Source organism: Pleuronectes platessa, chromosome 18, assembly GCF_947347685.1.
Source record: "Pleuronectes platessa chromosome 18, fPlePla1.1, whole genome shotgun sequence".
Lineage (NCBI taxonomy): Eukaryota > Metazoa > Chordata > Actinopteri > Pleuronectiformes > Pleuronectidae > Pleuronectes > Pleuronectes platessa.
The window spans coordinates 4,573,683-4,599,270 of NC_070643.1; the positions used below are offsets into that span (position 1 = coordinate 4,573,683).

Below are 25,588 nucleotides of genomic sequence, written 5' to 3' on the forward strand. Positions count from 1 at the left end.
TGTCACACTGTTGTATATTCAAGTGTTAAACGGGTTGAAATATCATGATTGACAGCTAAGATTGACTCGTGATTGGTCAAGCTTGTGTTTCGACAGGACCTTGATACTGTGGCTCCATTTCCTGATCCCTACTGCACAGGCTGTAGCTTCAAATGTGCAAGATGGCAACATTCTTATCCAGAGCAGCTTCATTTCTGGATCGTGGGAGGAAGTGGAGACAGGTCGTCCATCTTTATAGTCTATTACAGCTTAACACTGATACTATATCATACAGTTATCATTTAAATATTGATCATATTTCCACCAAGACGCCATAGGCAAAGCACCAGGAGACCAGAAATAAAACATTCATCAAACAGTTGTATATGTAAATCATTTGGGTTTAATATGGCAATTTTCACCAGCAGATAGAATCAACACAAAGGGATTCAGTCCAGCTAAGAAAAATAAACGCACCAGGTGGAGATCAGGACACTGCGAAGTTACACCTCGGATCCATCATCAAAAATTGTTGATGGCATTGAGACAGACCACGGACACATTCTCGTCAGCTTTAGCAGTGAACAGCATCTAAAACAGTTCGGACAGCAGCAGCACACCAGGCTGTTGCATTCGTTGTTTTTGTGAAACACATCCACACAAAGACACAGCCATCGGCAGGAATTCCTCAAATACAAACAGTTACAGAACATCGTTTCTTTGCGGGTACAGTATGTGAATAAAGTCTGGTTATCATACAGGCAGCATGTATGACACAGGGATTATACTACGACACGGTATATATACAGCAGAAGCAGCAGCAGAGGGTCGATGGCTGACAAACTGTGGCCTCTCGCTGTGTTTTTCCGCGCTCTCTCCGTCTTGCGTCCTTGTTCACAGCTCAGCTCATGTGTTGATGAGTGTGAACACAGTCCGGGGAGGCAGAAGGCAAGTGTGCTGCCGTTTTCAGCGCTCGAAACACATTGCGCTGGTGTTGCTTGATGCTCGCTCCCGTGCCCAGGCAGCGGGCATATGCTGTTGACACCATGTGAAGCACGTGTGGAGCCTCACGCAGACAAAAAATGAAAGCCCTGCAGAAGTTTACGCAAAAACTGAGCGCTTCTCCTGACGAGATTGTAGGATCTGCAAGTGCAGGTTTGCAGAATCTTACAAATGTTTTTTGTTTTTTTCTCTTTTATATTTTACGCAGTGATACCCCCTATTAAAACTGAGGAAATACCAGTAGCCCATTAATAATGGTACTTCACAGAGAGAGAACACAACCTTCTTGGCTATTAACTGCCGCTAGACACATTTCAGAGGTTTGGAAAATGAAGAGACTTTAAAAAGCAGCTTAAAAGGACATCGCAGACTTTTTCTGGTACAATAATGAAACAGTGTGTACCTTGTTGGCAGTGGGAAACTATTCTCTACAGGAATGTCTCAAGATATGCTATTTCATATTATCACCTCGCACCACATGGACACCTACAAAAAGAATCAAATCCCGGGTCGATGTTGCTCGGTTCAAAACAGTCTGGGTTAGAGGGATAAGAAACTGTACATTAACAATGCAGATAAACTCTACAACGACCTTCGATTTGAAAATGTTTTGTGAATAATACACGTTTAGTGTAAAAGCATAAGAGAGCAGGAGTTTTCTCAAATCTACTATTTGCTGTCAAACCCCTTCCTGTCAGCATTATATGACACACATCACAACAAAACACAAATCAGCAGGAAATCGTACATCTTCTAGTTTGACTTAGGAATTCCTTTTTCTTTAGTTTTAATTGAATCATACAAAAATAGTCACGGTCCTTGTGATTCTCAGTTTAGTGTCAACAGGTGGTGTATGACTTACAGACACACACACACATACACACAAACAAACTCAGTGGTTCATAACTAGGTAACGTCTGACTGTGCTCAGATGGTCCCAATGAGTCCCACGCTCCTATCCTCAGTCAGCGGGGATTCGGTTCGTAGCTCTCCCTCCGTGGCTCAGCTGCTCCGCAGACAGACTGACTCTACACAGATCGTCAAGCCTTCGCCCGCAGGTCACTCCCCTCCATCTCGCTCCTCATCCTGTCCCTCAGGTGATCTCTGCAGGTCTCCAGGGAGGTAAATAAACCAGTCTCTATGATCCCTCTTTCCCCTCTGAGCCCTCCGGCGGCGCTGGAGGCTCCTCCGCCGTGGGCGACTGGGCCCCTCCCGGACCATCTGCACACAAAAGCCCACAAGAGACAATAACATACACAGTATGTCGCTGTTATTTTCAAGGGCAAAGGAACTTTCTAAAGCTTTGGTTGATCAATATTCCTGACGTCATGGTTAATACATCACCAGCTGTTGACATTTTGGGGTCATGAGTCATTTTACAGCTTCTATTGTGTTAATAATCACGGCAAATATAGCTTGTTATTGAGCAATGAATATATTGTGACTGGCTTGTGAGTTTTGACTATATTAGCAAGATGTTAAAAAAGTAGCGAAATTGGAATTACTTTCAAACTCGTGAAGATGACTCCCAAATGACAAATCTACAACTGGTTTGACAAATCACCTGAAAACCTTTCACCATCACAGAAGTTGGTAGTTCGATGACCAGATCAGGGGGCAAATCTAGGAATTTATCGATTTTATTAATTATTGTGAGATGGAAAATGTTTTACATTTTATCAATTTTTCCAGGGAATTGTTGATTTCGGGGACTGATATCTAAGAGAAATGTTCTGCTTTACCTGGGCCTGAGCCTGGCAGCACTCTGGATAATTGGGAGCAGGGAAATTGTCAGGGGCAGGGCCTCAAGTGATAAAAAGGCCACTTCTCGTATTTAATTATAGAAAAATATGTTTAAAACAAAAAGTTAAATATAGTAGAACAGCTCTGACTTACTTACCAATTTATTTGAATACCCGCACATATAAGACAATGCTCTTCTTTAGTATTCACTAGGTTTATCACAAGGACAGGCAACAACAAAGGTAACTATGCCACAATGTGCATGTTTTCTATTCCACTAAAGTTTCTAGTATATACTGTATTTAGAGTAACCCACACACACACAATAACTGGTGACAAGGACACGTTGTGTAGCAGGTTTAAATACGTGTCTCATAAACTCTAGAGAATCAAACATACACAAAGTAAACATCAGTCCTGTACGTGTCCTAATATCTAAGTGTAAAGTGAGCGCAGGTCAGAGGAGTGAGGAGTCAGACTCAGACAGAGACAGCAAGCAGGAGCTAATGTCTTCAATCTGCTGCGGAGATCAGGTGCCATTCGTCGTGTTTGTTATGTCTGAAAAACTGAAACTGTGAAAAAATGGCATCCTAGTAATGATCCCAGTGTTACTTTGTCTTGTGCTTATACTTTATACTAATACTAAAATGTACAAAAAGTACAAATATTCAACTTTACCTTTGAGGGACATCTCAGCTAGTTTAAGAGGCAGGTCTCCAGGGTTTACGCCTGCTGGAGAGCCCAGGATGTCAGGCAGCGCGTTTCTCCTCCCCGAGCGTCCCGAGGAGGCAAAGTCCAACTTTGGCTCTACTTCCGTCATCTCAGGAAACCTGTATGATAGAAAGACAAAAGAATGAACAGTGTTAATATTTTATGCTGTTGAAAATAGTGCTCTACAACTTTTGGAATTCATCAAATAAGGGCAAGGGAGCTTGCAATAATATTATATATATATATATATATAGGTAGATAAATATAGTCAAATTAAAACATTATTATTCAGTGCATGGTAAATTCAAAGTTGTGCTTATTTATTTCATTAAGGGAATTCTCGAATCTTATCGCATGTTAAACTGACTTCTCCTGCAGTGATTGTAGCTGTTAGTTGACTTAATTATAGTATTTTATTGAATCGTCAAAAATTATTGTTTATGACCTTTTCCCTTGTACTATTGTATATATATATGCATATTTATTTCATTCTTATTTATTTATTTTTTCTTTCAATCTATTAACTCTTCATTGTACCCTCGGCACCATTGTAAATGAGGGTCTTATTCCTCAATGTGTTTTCCCAGGCTTAAATAAATAATCAATCAAAATGGTGTCTGTATGTTTAATTCAATTCCAGAAGAAATATAAAGCGTCAGTTTTGAAATCAGAGAGAGGTCAATTGTCCATTCTCTATTATATCTTCACCTTAGACACAGACTTTTCCGTAAACTGTCGGCAGAAGGTTTTTATTTGTTTGTGTTAAATGATAACAGCAGCACAGGAATGTGTTTTTCCTCTGATGTGTTTAATGCAAATCAATGTCGAAGTTACGTCTCATATGGTAAATGTATGAGGCAAAGGATCGTGCTTTAATTTGATAGCTGTGACATTCTGATGTGTATGAAGTTGCATCTGTTCTTTTGCTGTGATTCTGCTAACGCACTTGTTTTTGTAGTGTCTTGTCGACCTATGACGGTTGGACACATGATGGTGCATGACACTTATTATTACACTTATTTACCTACAGGAAAGAAAGACAGATAGGAAAAAAGAAAGGATCGGTCTGTTAGAGTGATCATTTGAATGTTTTGATTAGATGAGAAAACCTGAACCCAGCTTTGTGTTTAATAAATTACTATACATTTCACATCTTTCATTCTGTTTGTCTGTATGTTAATTAGCAGGATTACAAAAAAACTTCTGGGTGAATTATCATAGCATTTGGTTGAAGGATGTGGTAGGGGTCAGGGAGAATCCATTAAATTTTGATGTGGATCTGGATCAGAGGTTGGATCCAGGATTTCTCTTTCTCTAACGAGAGATTATTTTACAGATCTAGTGAATTTTAATGTGTTTTTATAAAGGGACTGTTGGACCCTGGTGGACGAGATTAATGTGATTAGTTTTGATTGAATCATTGATCTCAGTATCAGTGATACAGAGGCTGAAAGCAGCACTGATGTCTTTCTCCGTACGAATCTCAGAAAACAGAATTTGAACGTCAAATAAGAGATTTATCATTGAAGCGGAGGATGTGTCTGTCTGGGCTCATGGCAACGCTGGTGACCGGCTGAGTTACACACACACACACACACACACAAAGAGTGAGCCGCTGTTGCTATGGCAACAATACAGAAAACGCACCACTGGCAGGTAAACATATGACTTGAATCCATTCTTTCACTATCGCACACGCTCTTCCCAGTCTCCCTCTTTTGTTGTGTTGCTTTGCTTTAAATAACCAGGACATTCTGTGGAGCAAAATCCCATCTCCCATCGCCCTCTCACAACAAAGGAATGACACCTGAGGTTAATGCAGCTCGAAAACCGAACACACACACAAACATGCACTCACACGTGCATACACAATCCTGACAATGCTCGTAATGTAGATCTACCAGTAAAAGGGCCACAGGTTGGCCATCTGTTAGCCTCAAGCGCTATTGTAGCTCAGACATGGAGCTGATATGAGTCACAGTCATTCACTGTGGTCCATTTCCCACAATAATAGCACAAGCATAATGTCCTTCAGCACTTTGACACAATTGCATGTTGACAGTGAAACCAGTGACTCGGCACACAGAGGCAGGAGTGATCGTACGAGTAGGACAATGTCAGTTCAGTGAAATAACAGTATCTGCCTGGTTTAATTTGTAAAGGGCCAGCATTTTGAACCAAATATATCATTATATTGTGCTGCTTGCAATTACAATAAATGTCACACACACACACACTCACACACACAAACACACACACTCACACACACAAACACACACACACTCACACACACACACACACACACACACACACACACACACACACACACACACACACACAAACACTGAACAGGATAAACATAGAGTGAGATACAAATAATTAATGCATTAATGATTTATTGATGTAAATTTTTTTTACTCTGGTGTCCTATTGAACTCTCTGACTGTAATATAACTAGGACCATAGCCAGTCGTTGTATATACACTTAGGTATATGGGTAAGTTTTATAGCTAATTGTCTATTTTAATTAGTTAAATTAATTGATATTTAATTTATTTAAATATGGTGCTGTCACGTCACAGCAAGATGGTACCTGATTCAGATAACCCCCCACCATCTCCCACCCTGCGACCCGGCGGTATAGTGGATTTATAGAACGGATGGATGGATGTATAGTTGTCTGTATTTGACATTTGTTAATATGAAGATATTAATTATAGATACAAATATGATTCCATGTCATCTTCATTAGAATGAACCAAATATTGATTCATGAAATCCTGAGATTGATTGATTTTGAAATACTGTGGAAATGCCACAAATCTCCGAACCCATTTATCGGCACATCACCTGGATTCACAAAAACGTCTGATCCGAATAAACAAACCCCAAAGATATTTGTGTTGAAGTTATGATCCTATTATCCACATGTACAATCAGATGTGTTTTTTTACACTGGCTGCCTGGTGATTTGATTTAAAATCTCAAGTTGTTTTTTATATTATATATGTGTTTGTGTATTTGTGTTTCATAAATGGGTTTCCTTTACCCATTCAGGGTTGTTGACAGGACGCAAAGCATCTGCAAAACATTCTCTGCACTAAATTATAAAAACACTTGTTGGTATGTTACATATAAAGTACATTGATGCAATTGCTTTGGATTAAAGTCTTAATGTAAACATAAATATTTTAATGAGGCACCAGGTTAGAGGGTTTTGTTAGCAAAGAGAACAACACTTCAGGTCCTCTTGTTTCAAACAGACAGTAAGACAGTATCAAGACAGGATGATTGTGTTCTCAATAGGATAATATAAAGTCCTTGCTGCCTTAAACTGTAAATTCCAGTAGAAATACTAAGGACATGGCCTCAATGTCCTCCGGGACAGATACAGCATTCTGAAGTTAGTTTCCACCCCAGGAACCTTCACCAAGAACTGGGAACATTTGCAGGAACTCCCTTTCCATTATAGGGACCACGGCTGGACAGCATTTTACTTCAGCCATGATTTTTAACACCTGTAGCTGTGTGAACAGTTTAATAAATATTGTTCTCTTGTGTCGACATTAAGAGACCTTACAAGAGATGAGCCGACGATGAAGTCCAGGACCTCCTCAGGATATTTGCTGAGGATATTCAGAGGAAATGGGAAATGGCGTTTGTACTGTCGGCATCCAAAGAATCCAGACCATACTTTTCCATAGGCTTCACATGTCAGAGCTGCTCTTTGTAATGGAGGCCACAGTTCAAACAAGAAACATAAAAGACTCTGGTCTCTTCTTCCTGCTTCAGCTGTGTGGCAGGCTTGTCAAGCTGAACAGCTGATTATCAAAGAAAAGCTCGGATTTTACTGTTAAAACTGATAATTAAAACTGTACTGGTTGATATATTTACTTGCTATAGTGTCAGCTCTATATTGACCTTTTTATTTATAGCACATAGTGGCCAAAAATCACTCACTGCTGATGTGACGGTTTCAGTTTGTTGTGAGAGGATTTTCCTCAACAGCTTCAGGGTTTTAGTCTGCATGGATAACCTGCAGTGGCAGCAGATTAGAGATTTTCAAAGTAAATATTAACGACAGCTTTCAGTGGTTTCAAACCATAGACATAGGTGTCAATAGCGGCCATAGAAAACTACAGATAGTCTTGTCCTAATTAGAACATCTGGTTGGTAACTTTCATTAAGCCGTTGCAAGAACCATTGAACCGGCAGTGACCCTTCACTTGAACAGTTTTATTTTAGCTGCTTACCCAACAACAGTTTAGATAGGATTATCTTGTCAAGAAAATTGACCTAGTTCCAATGATGTCCGCGCCAGATCAGTCACACACAGGAACAAGCTGCAGGTGTGTTACGCAACAAGGTCGGGTTATAAAAGTCTTTTGATGGAAGGACTGCCAAGAGGTCAGGGTTGTTTACAGAGATGCTGACTAAAAATAAATACAAAAAGGCCATCTCTCTGTTTTCTTTCAAACATGTGATAGGTCTGCAATTAAATAAGTGCTCATTAATGCTGCAAATTGCTACCTGGGCTATTTCTAAGCGGAGCGACCTCTATAATTTTGGAGGCAAATTATACTGCATGTACTTGAAACGTCATCAGTCTTGCAGGGCTATTGTGTAAATATCATGCAGCTAAAATTATCCTCTGATATTTTGCCAGTTGGACGTGTGCAAATGAAAAAAAAGCCCTTTCACCCGTCTTCTGAGTGTTTAACGGAGCGGACATGTTGAATCGCTGAACTCAAGCAGCCCCTCACAGTCAGTGTTGAAGGGTAATTCTGACCACAACAGGCACAGGATATTGTCTCCCATCAAACGGCACAGTGCTCTCAACACCAACGAGAGCGGCTCTATTCACAAGAAGGCTTCGCTGGCTTTTCAAGAGATTGCCAGCTATTCTAAATGGAAATACAGCGACCCTGAGCTAGACAGCTCGTCACTGACAGTAAATGGAGGTTTTCAGCACCACGGACAGAGCAACAGAGAGATGGTGAGGAAAAAACTAAAAGCAATGCTGAGTACCCGATATCTTGGCAACCAAAAAACTGACATAATGCTTCTTCTTTTGTGTCGAAAATGTCAAAACCAGACTTTTCTCAAGAGCCTGGCAAATAAATAGTCCCGTGGTTCAGTCAAAAGCTGCACACCTTGTAAAACATGACTGGAGACCTTTCACTGTTAAAGGTTAGACATACTTTCTATACTCCAGTCGCACATGCCCACCAGTCCTTTCATTCTAAAACGAGGCTCTGTGTTGGTTTGGTGTTCCTCACATGCATCTCTGATTCCACATTTCAGTAGGGTAGAGTGGTTATAGCTGGAGAATGCGCAGTCGACGCGTACAGTGAGCACAGTAACACATTTTTGGCTAAACGTGCTAATCCACATAGCCGTCCGTGCGTACCCTTATGGACATGGTTTGATAATAGGGCTGTAATTTCTAAATGCGAACATTCATTCCAAGTCAAACTGTATTGACCTGTTCTTTTTCAAAATGCACAGTCTAGAAGGATGTCAGACAGTCTGAAGTAGTTTGTCTCCTGATTCTGCAGAGGGCACGCACTTTCAAATTGACCTGTTGCACATTCTCTTGAGCTACCAGTAAAATAAGCCAGTAAAGTTGCTTGCACTATGGTCCATAAGGTTCTTTTTCACTCATTCAAGCTTTAGTCTGTGTAGTAGTATCTGTTGTGTGTGAGAGTGACCTTCATGTGTGTGCAACCTGTCACCACTATAAATTGAATACATTCTGTGGGAAACGCTGAACGTCATGTGTTCAAGCTTGCACGGGTTAGGGGTTTGAATATATTCTGACAAAAGGTATGTAAAGTCAAATTCGTTTGAACTTCATTTTTGGAGGAGCTGACAGCCCTAGTGGATGAGGATATTTACATTGCAAGGACCATATCAAACTCATGTGGACTTGTGAACACTACGATCCTCTCTTCAATTCAGTGTTAAAAACTAATGCACCAACAGATATTCAAGTAAATTTCCAATTTTAGAACTGGTTTGATGGTGGTCATTCTAACTTTAACGAGATATATTGTAAATTTGGCAAAAATGCACCAAATTGCCTAAAAGGATTCAGTGAAACAAATCAATTTATTTATACTTTTGATTGAACCAGTATGACACTGACACATTATCAGTCCTCGGCTCCGCAGTTAGCAAGCAGTTTCCTATTTTCACCTGCAGCATGACATGAAGCAAACATGGTAAATCATCTTGGTTCATGTTTGTGTCCATCTGATGAATGGAGGTCAAGCATCCACTGTCTTTAGCCTCTCCTTCTGTGTCTACCCTCTGTTAACAATGATATCTGGCTCTTTAACAGCTAAATGCATCACTGCATCCACCAGCTACAACTACTATGTCTGGGCAGGTATTACACATGGTTTATCAGAGCCTTCTCTTTTGTCTACAATACCACAGCAATGACCCCAAAGATGCTTAAATGCCCGGTGAAGGTGAGGATACTGCAGTCTTTAATAGCTCTCATTGAATTTGACACTATAAAATACCCTTTTTATTTAAATACATGAGGTAATTTGATGTGTTTATGAAACTGAGTTGAACAAAAAAACACTGGTATCTTAACAGAACATACTGGTCCGCTCACTGGTTTCAGGATTGGAAAACCTACATCAGAACATGGGAATAGAATCAAAACTCATAGGGCTGGGCAATAACCCCAAATCAGTAATTACTGCAGCAACATTTTCATCAATAGCATGATAACAAAAGTCCATAATATATCGATATTATACTAAATGCATTGTTCAAGCTAGTGAGGAGTTATGACACATAACTGATATACCCCAGACGGGTTTCTGCAAATTTCAACCTGTTGAATTTAAGAGGTTATAAAACCTTTTATACACCACAATTAATCAAGTATCAATTTAAGTAATTAGATATCGATATAATTATTGTTATATACTGATGTGAAATTTCTATCTCGATATATATTTTTTGACTTATCGCTTAATTCTATCAAAACTAAAAGAAGCTTTTAAGGATTCACATGCTGAACAATAATGTCTAAACAACGATGTTTGAAAATGTCATGTCCATTACAGTCAGTAGTTATGTCAGAAGAAATGTGGAATGTTTTATTCATTCTCATCTCCTCGAGTGATTGCAAACACTTGGAAACAGTAATGTGTTTCTCATTAAACCAGGACAAAGCATCGGGAAAACCACTCTCAAAATGGGTCAGAAAACTCTGATGTCTGATTCTCATGTCTCAAAAATTACTTTTTTACAAAGACAAAGACAAAGACTGCAGTTCCTTGAAAAAGGCAGTGGAAGTTAAAATCCCAGGCTCACTGAAAATGTATCAGACCATAAATCTGACATTCTGCTCAACATACGTCTTAAATGTAATATCTATCAGCCTGTGCAATATCCGTTCATCACAAACAAGTGCTATGTCTGTGAAATACTGATAATATCCATTCCATGCATGTATTATTTATTCTTTCAATTTTCAGACTCCAAATTTCCAAATTGAACAAGCTCTGGAGTTGCTTTTGGGCAGGGAAACCAGCGAGCCTTGGTTGTCCTGCTTTAAGGAAACGGTAACCATGGAAAAAAGTAACTCTGACAATGGAAGTTCATTATTAACCTTGGGAAAACATCTGCATAAAATATTCTTCCCTCAAGGTTCATTTTCTAACTTTAATTTTCCTAAATCGTACGACTTTGACGCTTAAGCAAATCTGACCACATGAACTCCCTCCTGCTTGTCAAGGTGATCAACTGCATCACTGAGGCCTCTGCGATTAATGCGTTAATTTCCTGCTAATGTTCAGTTTTCTGCCAGTTTTTCTGTTCACCTGTTTTCAAATATCCCAAATCATCTGAATCTGACATTTATACCCCCTGTGATTCACTTCCTTTTTGTCAGATTGTCTGTTCTTCTGGCACACTACTGTTCCTATGCATTTCCTCGTGTACGACCTAGCCAACTGTTTCCTTATGGTCTGTATTTATACAGTCCTTTGCTAGTCTTGGTTACAACTCAAAGCACTTTACAGTACAGGCGTGTACTGTAACCCATTCACACATACATTCATACAATGCATCTTTGTGCAGCACATTAATACAATACTAGCACAGCTGTCAGGGGAGATCGATCCAACCGACCTTCTGGTTAGTGTATGACCTGCTTTACCTCCTGAGCCACTTCCTCCAACTCTTTGTTCACCTTTATTCATTGACAAAGGTGAGAAATACTTTTAATAACATATAAGCATATGCACCATGGCTGTCTCGCATATCCTGCGTCTTTACCTTAGAAATGAATGCGAGGCATACACAAGATGCAATACCAACATAAAAGGTAGGGGCAGTAGCGAGTCCTTGATAGGGTCAATGGGCACATCATCAGCAACAGAAGTGGCATAGCTGCATCGGTAGAAGAAGAGAAGTAAATGTTGAGTTTTCCCAATACTTCTGATTTTGGGATCTGACGTAACGCCTATGAATGTGTGATCCTCCCTTTTTCTGTCTTAATCTTAACTTTAGCCAAACTGAAATTTTCTTGAGTGTCACCATCTTTGTTTATGATTACTGCACAAAAAACCCACAAGCGATAGAAAGATTGGTCTAACTCAAAGATCATGGAGCAGAGTGATATACAATTTTTAGTCTGAGTTCTTAAGGGGTGGTCTCTACTGGAGTCCTACATAGTACCGAAGCAAGAATGTGAACAATAACATTCACAACACAGCCGGTTTCACGTACCTATTGTATAACAGAAAGTAGCCCTTCCTTGTTGGGCAAGTACACTTTGGAACTTTGGACTTCTTCTCATTGTTTTGTGTGATCCTTTTTATAGAAGAAGCTTTTGTGTTTTTGCCATCACAGCTATTTAATGCAATACGATGCAAAGAAATATGAAGCTATGCAGTTACATAAAGTGCAAATCATTCACTATTTTTTTAAGTAAAATATCATACCAAAAACTGGCACTGTTATTTAAAAAGACAAATCCACTATAGATGACTTCTCTCCAAACAGGAGACAATGACAGCGATCAGCTCTCTGAGCCAAGCAGCCTGGTCCTGCCGGCTGCCTGAGGCTGACCTCTATTCTGCTTCTCATCAGTCTCAACACACAGGGAGGCAGCCACAGTCACTGCACAAGCCACAGCTTCACTATATATATATATATATATATATATTTATACAATACGAATCAGTGCATGTTAAACCGGCAGTGATTCAATCAAGCATCATCACATTATCTGCTGATTTGTGACATCGTTTTAATTACAACTTCTTTTTATAGTGATCATTTCACTCTGTTCATCTGTCTCATTAATTACACTCATGCTTTCACTAACAACAAGGAATGATAACATATTCCTCACCAGACAGCCTCGCCACTGCAAATCCAAACCCAGTGCATCCATCCAGCATGTGTAGTCTTAGCGCTGCCGCTGTATCCCTCCCCGCTCTTTTAGTATTAGTCAGACAGATGAAGGCTATGGGGGTTTAGGTCAGAAAACTGTCTGCCCGCCCGACAAGTCGCTGCAGAAGAAATTATGTTTACACAGTCGGCGCAGACACGAGAAGTTTTGGATGAATAAATAATGCCTGGGATTAAGTCCCTTGCTATTTTTAGTCGCTCATACCCTGTGATTATTCCCCGTCCTTCTCCCCACTTTTTTCACTGTTATCCTAAAGCTTAACGTGCTCTAGCTGCCATGGAAACCGCACCATTGTTATGAAGGCAGCTGTATAGTGGAGGAGGGGAGCCGGAGAAGACACAGACTATCTTTAAGCTGCTTTGGGTTTTTTCTCTGCTCATGGACAAAATGATGTAATGCTGACATCTTGATTTGAGCTTAACATGAAGTTGTTGGAGCCTGCGCTGCGATGACAATTTTACAGGAGCACAATAGAAACAGTAGACAATGTGGGATGTGAGATATAGTTAAAATTGATTAAATAGAAGAATAAAAAAATGCATGAGATAACATGTATGCAGGGGCAATACTATCACTGTATATGTAAAGAAAAATACATCTGCGAAAGAGTTAAACAGGATTCAGCCATCATATTCACATTAACAGGTGCACAGGAGGGCAATGCACAAAACATGGATCGTGAAGCACAGCTCTGACATCAGCGCTTGATATTTTGAAAGGGCCGTGTTTTTCCTCCTGAGCAGCAGCAGTAGAGAGCGAGAGAGAGAGAAGCCGAGAGGTGAGACTGATCTAATGAGAAGGCCGGATCACAGCGTCCCCTCAGTTCTCAAAAACATCCCGGGCAGATCTTCCTGCCTTCTCCGCTGATCCGCGTAGATCTTTTTCTCACTATGGCTGCCTTGATTTCATGTTTCAGGAGCCAGTTCACGCAGACAAAAACAAACCAGCGCAAGGCTTCCGCTTTGTAGATAATTTGCTGGGTGGGGTGTGGTGGGGGACTTGAGGGAAATCTTGTCTAGTGAGACAGCTCTGTGCGTGTACAGTACAAGCTGAAATGCCTTGAAAATGAAGGGATTTTACAATTCTTTTATCAAAATTCCGACTGTTAATATCAACCTTTGCACAAAGAATCTGATTGATGTGACCTGTGGTGGTTCAAATTCTGATGAATCCTGCTGCGGATTTGTTGTAGTTGTGAACACACTAAGCAGAGAATTAGGCTTACAGAATCAGCATTAATTAGCTAGCTACAATGGATACACTTAAACCATTGCTACAAACAAGAGCACTACTTTTGACATAATAGTAATATGAAAATGTTGATTGCTAAATTTGCCACGTCAGTGTAAAGTAATCGATGTTTAACAATGTACACTAACACATTTCAGAAACATTTTAGAGTCTCGTTCTGCTGAACATAATCATTGTTATTGGTCTCAGAAACCTCCTACGACACCAGAAAGGAAGTTAAGCACTCATGCTTTAATTTATACAGCTCAACTGTTTCCAACGCTATATTGGTCCTTCAAATAGCATCCATAAGCAAACTGCCCTTTCTGTAATCGACTGCATGTTCAATAACAACAAGCCGTTTATACTAAATTAGGCCGACAAAGTGGTCTCCCCACTGCCAAATATGAGACAGTTTGAGCAGCTTTCCAAAAGGGTCAATCACAACAACAGAGCACTCAGCTATTTAAAACAATTAGCACATTTGACAGAGACCTGTAAAGAATGGCTGGCAGGCCGCTCTGACAGAGGCCTCCAGTTCTAATTCAGCACTGATTAATACAAATATTGACCTCACACAAGTGGCACTCCACTTCCATCCATTAGAGCGGTCAAACATGAGATAATTACATTGTTCTAACCCAACAAGAACTTCCTATTTTTGGTGGGTGCACACGTGACACCACTGTGTGCTGTTGGTCTTGTAACCCTACTGTGAGTCTGTTTAGACTGAGTGAAGGTAACAACAGGTTCTATTTCTCAGGCTTCATCCACAAACAACTGGCATTAAGCCTCGGCTAGTAGTGTAGAAGGCAACATGGATAATCAATTACAAGCATTGCTGAACGTGTTGTCTTAGTTAACAACTGCTGTCATGTGTCGAACACACGCTAATATTTAGGAAATCTGATTCCAGTGAACACGCAAATGCCCTGTGTACGAGTGGTCATGTGACATGCGTTTTCAGACCAGAATCGATCACAGCTTTTGAGCGGTTGCATGTCTTCCATGATTTCTGCCGAAGCTTATTTAACTAAGAAGCAATAGACACATTTTTTCCTTCAACATATATTGAGGTGAATTTCGATTTCTATCTGCCTCTCTTATTTTTCATGTTATTGTTCTGTTCAGATGAAATGCTTTTCCTCAGGGGAGGAAGCTGACAGCAGGAACTTCCCTGTCATCAGCATAAGAGCATCTTCACTGCTAATGTGCACCCCAGATTGTGTTTAAATAACATTGGTATTTTGGCCTCACTTTCAGAATGTTGGGATCAAGGTCTGTCCATCTTTGGTTTTAGAAGGATTTATGACACTTGTTTGGAGAGCTTACTGCACTTAACATATGAGTTGTCAACCTAAGATATACACAGTGATACTTTGGTTTCATCATGCAAAAAGTGTGAGGTAGAGTTTAAAAGGGCGCTGATAACAAAAGATGGGTTTGAGTCCAAAATCCTACTTTTCCACTGACTCATTAATCAATCAAAAATCAACATGCAGACAGGATATGCATATTTTTAGGTTAATTGTGGGATTGCCTAAATGAGGAAATTATTATCTGAAGTGCATCACCAATGAGCATCCATATACCTGCTTATAAATTATAGCAAAAATAAATGCCTGACGCTTGATGCCATATGTGATCGTTATAACGACCAAAATCACATTTTTGGGACACACAGTATAGCCGGCTATCGTGCTAACGTGCAATGCTAGCTATCAATACAATGCTCAAGAAAAGTCCATGGAAAATAAAATCCACAACCAGATGAAGAGACAAAAGGTTCACCAGCTGCCTCTGCTTCCACGGTAACATTGATGTGATTTGATTGGCTAGCGGCTGCGATTGAGTGTTCGTTTAAACATGATTCGATTGGCTGTTGCCTTCGAGAAATGCGACAGAAGTCAACCACTGAGTCCCGTGTAACAGCCGTCCCTTGGACTATAAGTAATAATCCTTTCAATAACCAATTCATCTGACAACTATCTGCTATTGGAAATAATTTGAGAAAAAACACCCATCAGATTTCCCAAGTGGCCAAGTTGACATTGTCAAGGGACCATCAGCCGAAAACAAAAAGATACAGAATTTAGCCCGAATCTACACAGAGAAATTTTTTTTTTATTTTGATAAATAATTAATATGTTTTATGACTGGTTCTTTGAGCAGGTATTTAATTAATAATTTGTAGTATTGGCCTTCATAAACCATAAATCAGCTGCACCCCTAGCAGCAGTAAGGTCAAGAGAATAAATCTGCTGATGCGTCACACATGTCCAATACATATGTGACACCAGGAGGACAGTGTGCTGCCGTCACATCAATATTTCAACACAAAGCTTGTTGTTCTGAGGAGTGTAACCGAGGCCGTTCTCCACCCCGGGCGCTCTCCTAACTAGACCATCATGTCAACTGCGATGCGGCCAGGGTGGCTGGGGCTGCACGTGCTACTCCTGCACGCTGGCTACCACCCACGGGCCTCTGGCACTCTCTGACAACAAGCCTGGTAAATGGGGCATCGACGGAAATACACACAAACACACACACAGCACAAAGAGAATTCTGCAAAGCCAACACACACAATGCCACACAACATCAAGTGTCAAGTTCTTGTTTTACGTTGATTTAAGAGGCAAGAGAAGAGGATTTCATCTCCACCAGTAATAAAGATCGCTCTGGACTTCAGCTTTTCTATCCATCCAAAAAGTCCAAACTCAACAGAGAAGTGACATCCTTTTTCCTCTATTTTCACTCAGCTCCCAAAAATATCTCAACAGGGTGATGACCCTGATCAGATGCCATATCCACCTCAGTTGGATCCATTGAAAAAGAAGAGGGCCACCTGCGATGTTGCCCTAAAACAATCTAGTATCATGTGAAGTCTCTTTTCCAACCACAAGGAGACATGAAGCTAAACCGAATCTTTACGACACAGAGGTAAATGCAACAAACAAAGGAAACACTCCTCACCAACAACAGATCTTATGCCCATCTATGAATTGATTCTATACGGCTGCAACTATCAGTTACTTTCACTTTGGATTCATCGGCCAATTACTTTCTTGTTTTTTCAAAAAAAAGATGTGAGAAAAAGGGGTTAATCAGTAGTTCCTCACATCCAAAAATGGAAATCACTTTTTCACAGTGGATTTTTCTGCCAATAGTCTGCTTTATTAATTTCATCCATCGTTGTATGACCATCATGCAAAGTGCATTAAAATATGCATTAATTGTTGTTGGGGATTACATGGCAGTGTGACATTGCACCTATTATCATCTTGTGAAGTTGTCATGTCCAATGTGTTGGCAACAAGCTCTGTACTTACATTACCAATCATTTATAGAAGTGTTTCTATCAATCAGATCAAATTTACGTCCAACAAGAACAGCACTAAGAGAGCACACAACTCCGCCACGGCCAATGCCCTTTCTTGCCATGTTAAAGGGGGGGGGGGGGAATCGATCCACCCCTAATACAGATCTGCACCAAGATTTTATCAGCTCTTCCATGGCCAATACCACATCCGTCCACCAAGTTTAATGGTTATCTGTCCAGTAGTTTTTTTGTGAACTGCTACTAACTAACAGACAAAAAAAACTGTTACAACTTCACTCCTTGGAGGAGGTAATGCAAAACCAAAACAATTTGAGGACGCCAATGTGTAAATTTGGCTAGTGCAGCTTCAGAGAAGACACCATGCTTAACAGTGCCATCAAAAAGGGATTCAAACCGCTTTTGCACCTCTCACCCTCTAACTGCCACTCCACTCCCCAATCAGCCAGATTAGCCCTTTAGATGGACGATGTCTGAACGGTTTTGAGATGCCGTGCCTGTTTCTAGGGCAGATGAAATTCCATGCATTAATTAAGGGGTAAAAGGAGGCAGCTGATGCTATTGTGCGGTGTAATACACTGGAAAGGTCACTGATCTGTGGACTGAATGGACGCCTTGGGAATTACAATAAAGCCTTTGTCTCTGAAGAGGACCTCTCCCATCTCACCTATACTGTATCCCTTCCCATCTAATCAGCATGGACAGGCTGGCAGCAGTAGAGATGACATTGACGAACCACAGTCCTTTCCCATAGAGCCAGGTGGAGGCATGCTGGGGGAAGTCTATTAAGTTATGCTGCCCCCCCCCCCCCTTTCGAGCTGGAATGCAGGGAAAATGGGCATGGAGAAGTTGAGGTCAGAACGGTTCCTAACAACATCTTAGGGGAAGCGGTTCCACTCTGTTCCTATTACCATCCTCTGTCCTCTACATCTCTGCACGACATGTCTGGCCTTTGATATGTATCCCACACCCAGATGGGCAAACAATCGACTGACGGGTTTCATGACATAAGTAGCCATAGCCAAATGGCAGCCAGCCATGGGTGACAGTAAAGGGCAATGGACTTTGCAGACGCCCCAGAGCAGACTAAACTCTTTATAGGTCACCGGTCAATACAGAGGAATAATGGATGGCAAGTTACTGTTTTCATCCTCAAAGTGGCAAAGCCCCCAATCAATGGCAATTGAATTCGGTCGCCGGGTGGTAGAAATTCAACTGGCAACCCTTGGCTGTCGATTATATTGCTGCAGAAACACGTTTAAAATATGCAAAATACTTTTCTTACCTAAATTAGCAATTTTACAGCTGATGTGATAAAGAAAAAAATAGCCAAAACATGTGCCCACTTTTCATGTCTACAACTTACAGCGACTGTGCTTTGATAACGATGAGTTTCCACAAATACCTCATTTCAAAACGAGCCAAACTTCTCAAATGCTGAATGTTGTGTGAACACAAGCTGGTATAACAAGAACCCCACTGAAGTACAATGGTAGCAGTAGGAGTAGTATAGGCTTGAAGATCAGATTGAATGTCACCCATTTTGTTTTATTTTGGAGCGGTTGTAAGCAATCGGTAGTGGAAAAACACATCCAATCGCCTGCATCATTAAGAAATAGGGGTTAATTAGAAGTTGGTAGAAGCAGTTAAAAATACATTACTTTAAATTGGCTGCCTCTGTTAAGTTGGCTTAAACAGCCTAAGTCTCTTTCAAGCAGATCTGTGTTTTTGGCAATTTGTCCGGCACTATTTTGGCTCTGTAGGTTGGACAGGTTAGTTGTGTGTTGTCACACTCTGTCAAATTGAATTAAGTGTAAGCTATTAGGACAATGTGCAGATATTTTCTCTGGCTTTTTGCCTTCTTGATCCATGACATGTAGAAGGTGGTATGGAAGTTTTCCGGAAGCTGGTGAAAAGAGTCCTCAGGCAGCAGTACTGCTTGGAGATTTAGATACGCACTATTCTCCTTTACATATAGAGTTTTATATATAATATACATAATATATAGTAGCATATAGAGTAATGAGTGAAGATGGTCAAATTCCTCAAAAGAAGGGATATGCATAACAAGACAAATCTATGACTTGAATCAAGCGCCATCTTATTTGCTTTTATTACTTGACAATCTTTTATATGCCATTTTGCTTTACAAAACCATGATTGTGATGTTTTCAAATTGCATGTTTGTCTAGAGTGAAGGTGGACCAAAGTTGGTGAGAAGAAGGTCAGTGCAAAGACCTGGTGGATGGACTGAAAGATGCATCTAAGTAACTCGAGTGACAAATTTGCACCAATTGCCAGCTGACAGCTAACATCTGTACAAATAGAATATTGGATATTTTGGATGAACAAAAAAAACAGATGGTAGAGTTTCATGTCAAATTCATGCAAATGCCTGGTTCTTATGTCTCTCGTGCTTATATTTAAAATCTGACAACAGAGACATTAGTTTAGTTCAGTTCAGGATTTTTGTTTAATTCCATAACATTTCATTGATATTAATGCAAGATATGCCTGTGATATGCATGAAATGTGGTTTGTATTTAAATACCAACACAAAACTCTTTGGATTCAACGCATGAATATCTGTCAATCACACTGATTAAACTCAGCTTGAATACACCTTGTTCATCTAACCGTCATGGCTCTTTAATGAGTTAGATAAGGGATGAAGATAAGCCGCTCAGTAGTGTTGGTGCCACTGGAGATTAAACAGATTTTATTACTGAGTACAGAGGCACCCTTTGTTCCCTGTAAAATCTCAAGATAAAGCTCACTTTAGTGGCTCTGGACGTTAGCCATAGAGGATTGAGCAGCCATACACGTCTGGCACCTCTGGGACTCCAGAATCCGAATTGATGGGTGGAGGGCAGGCGGGGCCATGTCATCTGTCTGCTATCATCTGTGTTAACACACGGTGACATGAGGCCTTGTTCCCAAGAAAGAGCAGGATGTGTAGGGAGAACAGATGATAGGAAGCAAGATGATTCACTCAGTGGTGACACAGCAGCGCAGCGACAACAGTGTGAGCGAGGTACCGTCACTTCCCAAGACTCAATTTAACAAAGGAAGTTTAAAAGTGACATGATCTGACTGTATTGCCCAGAATATAACGCTGCTGCTCCCACACTGCTCCATACAATAGTTTTCACCATCTTTAGCTTATTTGGTTATTGCTAATCTCAGAGCTATTTGGGCCCCAGTTCTTCTAAATGTCTTACGATACATTTTTGTTTTATTGTAGATTAGTTAAAAGCTTTATTAACAAAAAACTTTTCATCGCCAATAAATCAAGGCATAATTTGTCATTTTAAAAAGTAATACCCCATCAGAAAATGATCAGCGGTTCCCTTAGGATCGATGAAATTTGCTTTTCCAACCTGAATTATTTACCATTAAGGCTAATTTATGCTGTCTTTAAAAAGGAAAAGAGACACGTCCACATGATGTAAACATCACTGCCTACATATTTCCAATCATCCTTTACGTTGGCCTGATTGTTAAGCAATACATTCAGGAGAGGGCACTGGAGCCTTGAGAGTTTCTGACAAACTTGACGATGGCCTATGTACCTGGGCAAAGTAACCAACAAGTCTTTCCTCAAAAACTTCTGCCATGGTTGAAATTTCTTCCTTGAGTCCTATATTTTTCTCGCTTGCGCATCAGCTGCACTGTCCCCCAGAATTTCCAATGGTACGTCTCTGTTTAAAACATGGATTTTTAAGCTTTCAGAAACTGAATCAAATGTATCAAACATTGAGCAGAAATGAGCCGTAAGGTTCCCTCTCCCCGCTTGCACGCAGCAACTTTTTTTCCCACTGCAGCACTCTGCTATTTCTGTAACAAAGGTCTGATAAGTTTCCTTTAGCACCAAATGGCAAAAAGAGAATATGAGAAGCTTGTCAACATTTTTTCCTTTACACCACATTTAGAAAATATATTCAGTTTATAGGTTCATATAGGAACCTGCTAAAAAAGGCAAATTATTAAATTTCCATTCTTGCCTCTCCTGGTGTCACATTCAACATCATAAATGTGCCTGAAAATTGGGTTCATAAACACTTGGTATCAACATGGAGGCTTGGCACAATGTTATCAAGTTCCATTTTTTTACTTTTATTTCAGTGTCTCTAGTCTCTTTCACTCAGCATCTTGAGTTTCCCACACACTGCCTGTCACCTGCCCACTTCTTTCCTCTTCCCCTCGAATCAGGAGAAGCTCCATCACCTCACTGTCTTCACGATGTTTCATTGTAGCAAACAAAGAAAGATCCTGGCTGTTTATGAACCACACGGCCGTCACCTTGACATAGTGTCAGAGCATCGCATTGGAAAAGTTGAGAATGCCAAATGAGGCTGGAGCCGTTCAATTCCCATGACTCAGTAGTCACGCGACCCAGTAATGAACTTCAACTGTGCACTTATTCCCTGAAGACATGAGCAAGATGTTGCTACGTGTTACAGATTTCTTTCTCCGGTGTGACAGCAGCTATACTGGAGCATTCAGCAGCCAAAGAGCCAGACAGTGGTTGCCTGAGACCGAAACAGGATCAAAGGAAAGTTGAATGAAGGACTAGTAATCTTCAGGTGGCCAGGAGCATGGCTTCAAATGAACATCAAAGTCACAACATGTGTGCTGACAGAATGAACAGGTCAGTGTTGTGTCTACTCTAAAACGACAGAGAGATCAAAATGTATCTTTTACTTAAGCTTTAAGGTAATACACAATATATTTATATACATAACATAACATTTTGGTATAGTACATCTAAGCAACAAACAATTAATACTTTAAACGTCACATTTATTTAATGCTTTTACATTTACTGTTTCCAACAGTTTTTCAAGTGATGCTCTCATCTCTAAACAAAAGAAGCATTTGAAGGTTAACACGAGCAGCAGTGCGAGCGAGCACAGCCCAGACAGCCAGATAGAAACTCATCAGCATCAAGAAGAATTCAAAGAGAATTCAAGGCCCAGTATTTTACCCACACGGTCGGATTGACAGGCGGTCACAGGAACACCACAGCAGCTGTGCCGAAGAAATGAGACGGATTTTCAAATACCACCTACCGCACGAGTAATTAACACAGAGTGAACACATACCAGTACGGGAGCTGAAGCAAATATTAAAATCTGTGCTTCTCTTTGAGAACATTTCCAGCCTATCATTCACCTGCACTCACGTGGAACTGCACTTAATGTGATTAGATGCTCTCTCAAGGATAAGGACAATGAAAGGGCTAAAACACACACACACACACACACACACACACACACACACACAATCACAAAAACAAACACACGCACACAAACTAAAGTCCATTTCCTCCAAACTAATGAGTTTTTCTGACTTAACCAAAGCGAAACCAAACCAAACCAACCAAATCCATAATGATAGCAGATCTGATGACTATCTTGGATCTTCACTGGTGACTCACAACAGTTTTGCTGACAAATAATGTGAAAAGACTTATGGAAATACTATCTTACTAAATACCAACAACTAAACTGAAGTATATCTTTCATTCGTTTTGGTAAAATGGGAAAAAATATACACTTTTGTTGCAGTTTCTTAAATGTGAGACTGCTCGTCATGATTTCACAAAGAGTTTAAGTATTAAGGGTTATGAGATTTTTTTTAAGGAAGTTTTACATATTTACCTTCTCACTGTGGCCTATAAGTGGTAAATCATCCCTACTTTAGCAACACAGAAAATCACTGCATAGAGGAACAAAATGGCCCTTAGCTTTGGCCCTCAGAAACTGACATAACGTGCACTAACTTTCAAAATAAATGCATTCTGTTCAAGTGTATCGGAAACCTTGTGCTTTTCTGCTGGTGTTACTGGCTTTTCTTGAACATTTAAACGTGTAATGCAATTTCACCACATCCCGGTGCCAGTCTGAAGGTCACAGTTTATTCACCTTTAGATAAACCGATCCAGCCGATGCACACTCAGCACTGGGAGCCTGTATGGAGCTGACAGGTCGAAAGTGAACTGTACCGTCGCTTTAGAATATTGCTCAGTATTAAGGAGCTCGCAGACGTGATTAGTGTGGATCACTCCATTCGTTGTTTCAGCTCCTGTTGTTATTTGGATTAGTTTCTCTGTTTATCCCCTGTACAGTGATCACGGCCCCAGCAGGTCTCACTGAGTCTGTCTATATTCTCCTGTAACCGGCGGCAGCTCCTCCAGCGCCAGTGTGAGTTGGATGTTGGAGGAATCAGCAGCAGCAGCAGTCTGGTGTTCTACCTGTGGAGCAGAACAGGTGACCGAGTGTATGTGCGCAACCACTCACCGAATGATCTCAGTGCGCTTCGCCGAGGGGGAATACAAAAACCACACGAGCAGTCCGGAGTTGGAACTAGCCAGCAGACACCATGATCAGCGGAGGAGGAGGAGGAAAAAAGAAAGCGCAGCGTGTCAGAGAGTCCGTGCGCGGCGACACGTTACATTACACGGCCTCATCACCGCTGACGCGCCGGACCCGCGGCACAGTGGACGGAGCGGCGCCGACAGAAACACCAACAGCCGAGCGCCGAGCTGCGCGCCCCGCTCCAAGCGACGGGGAGGAGCGTCACCGCGCACGGTGTTAGGACGGAGGAGGCAGGAAAAGAGGGTACATGGTCTTCAAAGTAAAAGCAGAACAGATCCGGAGAAAGAATAATACAGAGGACAGGGAGAAATACGACTTGAATTCTGTCCACAAGGAAAGTGGCACATTGCAGAAAAGCAAAACATTGGTGTTAGGATATGGAGAGTAAACACAACATAAACATATTACATCCAAGTTGTATTAATATATATTCATGGATTACAACAATATAGAACCGATTTTATAAATATACTACAATTACAGTAAAAAGAAAAGGAAACAATCAAACACAGCCTACATGTAAATAATAAAAAACAATTTAGTCAAAACTATAGCTACATTATAAATGGATTTCAAAATAAATAACGACATTGCAGGTGAGGAAGAAATATGATTTAAATTATGATGAGTGGGACCTTGCAGAAAAAACTGCATATAAACCAATTATACAAATATAATCAGAAACTACATATCGATAGACTATATAAAGGATTCTACTAACAGTACAAGTTCATATAGAACATCATGAAATAAAACCAATTGCAAAAAACAATGTACTTTAAATCTGATAGGTGATTAATATGCACTTATTCCGTGATTCTCTGTTCTTCCTTTTGGCTCAGAATGCTGACGCGTAGTGATAAGGAGAAGGACATTGCCTCTTGCCTGAAGAGAACTTTACTAGAAGACTAAAGAGCCCGAGTTTGGGGCCAGAGATGACATCAACGGCTGCAGTTGGCCTTGTCAACAAGGCCCGGGACCCCCACCTGACGTGGACTCTTATCTTATCCTTGCCCCACGCCCCAAGTCTGTATTATATTAACACACATAACAGTACATTGCACATTGCACATTGCATATTGCACATCCACATTTCTCTCCGGTTTTGCATTTTTTATTTGTTATTTTTTATTTAACTTTTTATATCTTGTATATATTTTTGTTTTGTTTTACATATAGTTATTATTATTGTTATTTTTATTTTTTTCTTATGTGAAGTACTAATTTTATTTTTATGTTTTATTTTCATTGTCTGCACCTATATACCAAAGAAAATTCCAGGTAGGTGTAAACCTACTTGGCAATAAATACTTTCTGATTCTGATACAGTGGCTTGGGGTTTGTCCTCAGAATGGACCAGTCCCCTGCTGAAATGGACAGCGGCAGGTTGGGCCAAAGCAACTATGATGGCACAGTTGAGAGAGATGGGTCAGACATATTCACACGCCCAACACGTAGCGCAGGACAGGCCTTGGTTGAGGAAGATTGGCGATACAGTATGCCTCTTAATGGACAAAAACGATTGAGTAAATTAAACAATTCGGTGATACAGAATACCAGAAAACTTTTTTGTAGCCTGTCTTTACTGTTGTACCAGTGAAGTATTTGTTCTTTTTTTTATTTTGAAGTCCCATTACCACAGTTTCCTGTGTTATTCTCGCTTAATCCGGCTCTTTTCACTTGTCGCTGCTGCTCAGAGGTTTGTACCATTGTCTCAACAGAAAGGGGTTTATCTCATGAAAATAAAATAACATAAAATTG

At 40.4% G+C, this 25,588-nt stretch overlaps 1 protein-coding gene across 1 annotated transcript; it reads right to left on the reverse strand.

Annotated features, from left to right (window-relative positions):
- Positions 1–359: 359 nt before the first annotated feature.
- pkib (protein kinase (cAMP-dependent, catalytic) inhibitor beta) lies at positions 360–23,953 on the reverse strand. The gene is made up of 3 exons (XM_053446981.1): positions 23,750–23,953; positions 3,403–3,554; positions 360–2,202 (listed from the first exon to the last, which is right to left on the reverse strand). The coding sequence occupies exons 2-3, from the start codon at positions 3,542–3,544 to the stop codon at positions 2,120–2,122; spliced, it is 225 nt and encodes a 74-aa protein (XP_053302956.1). The 5' UTR covers positions 3,545–3,554; positions 23,750–23,953; the 3' UTR covers positions 360–2,119.
- Positions 23,954–25,588: the final 1,635 nt, after the last annotated feature.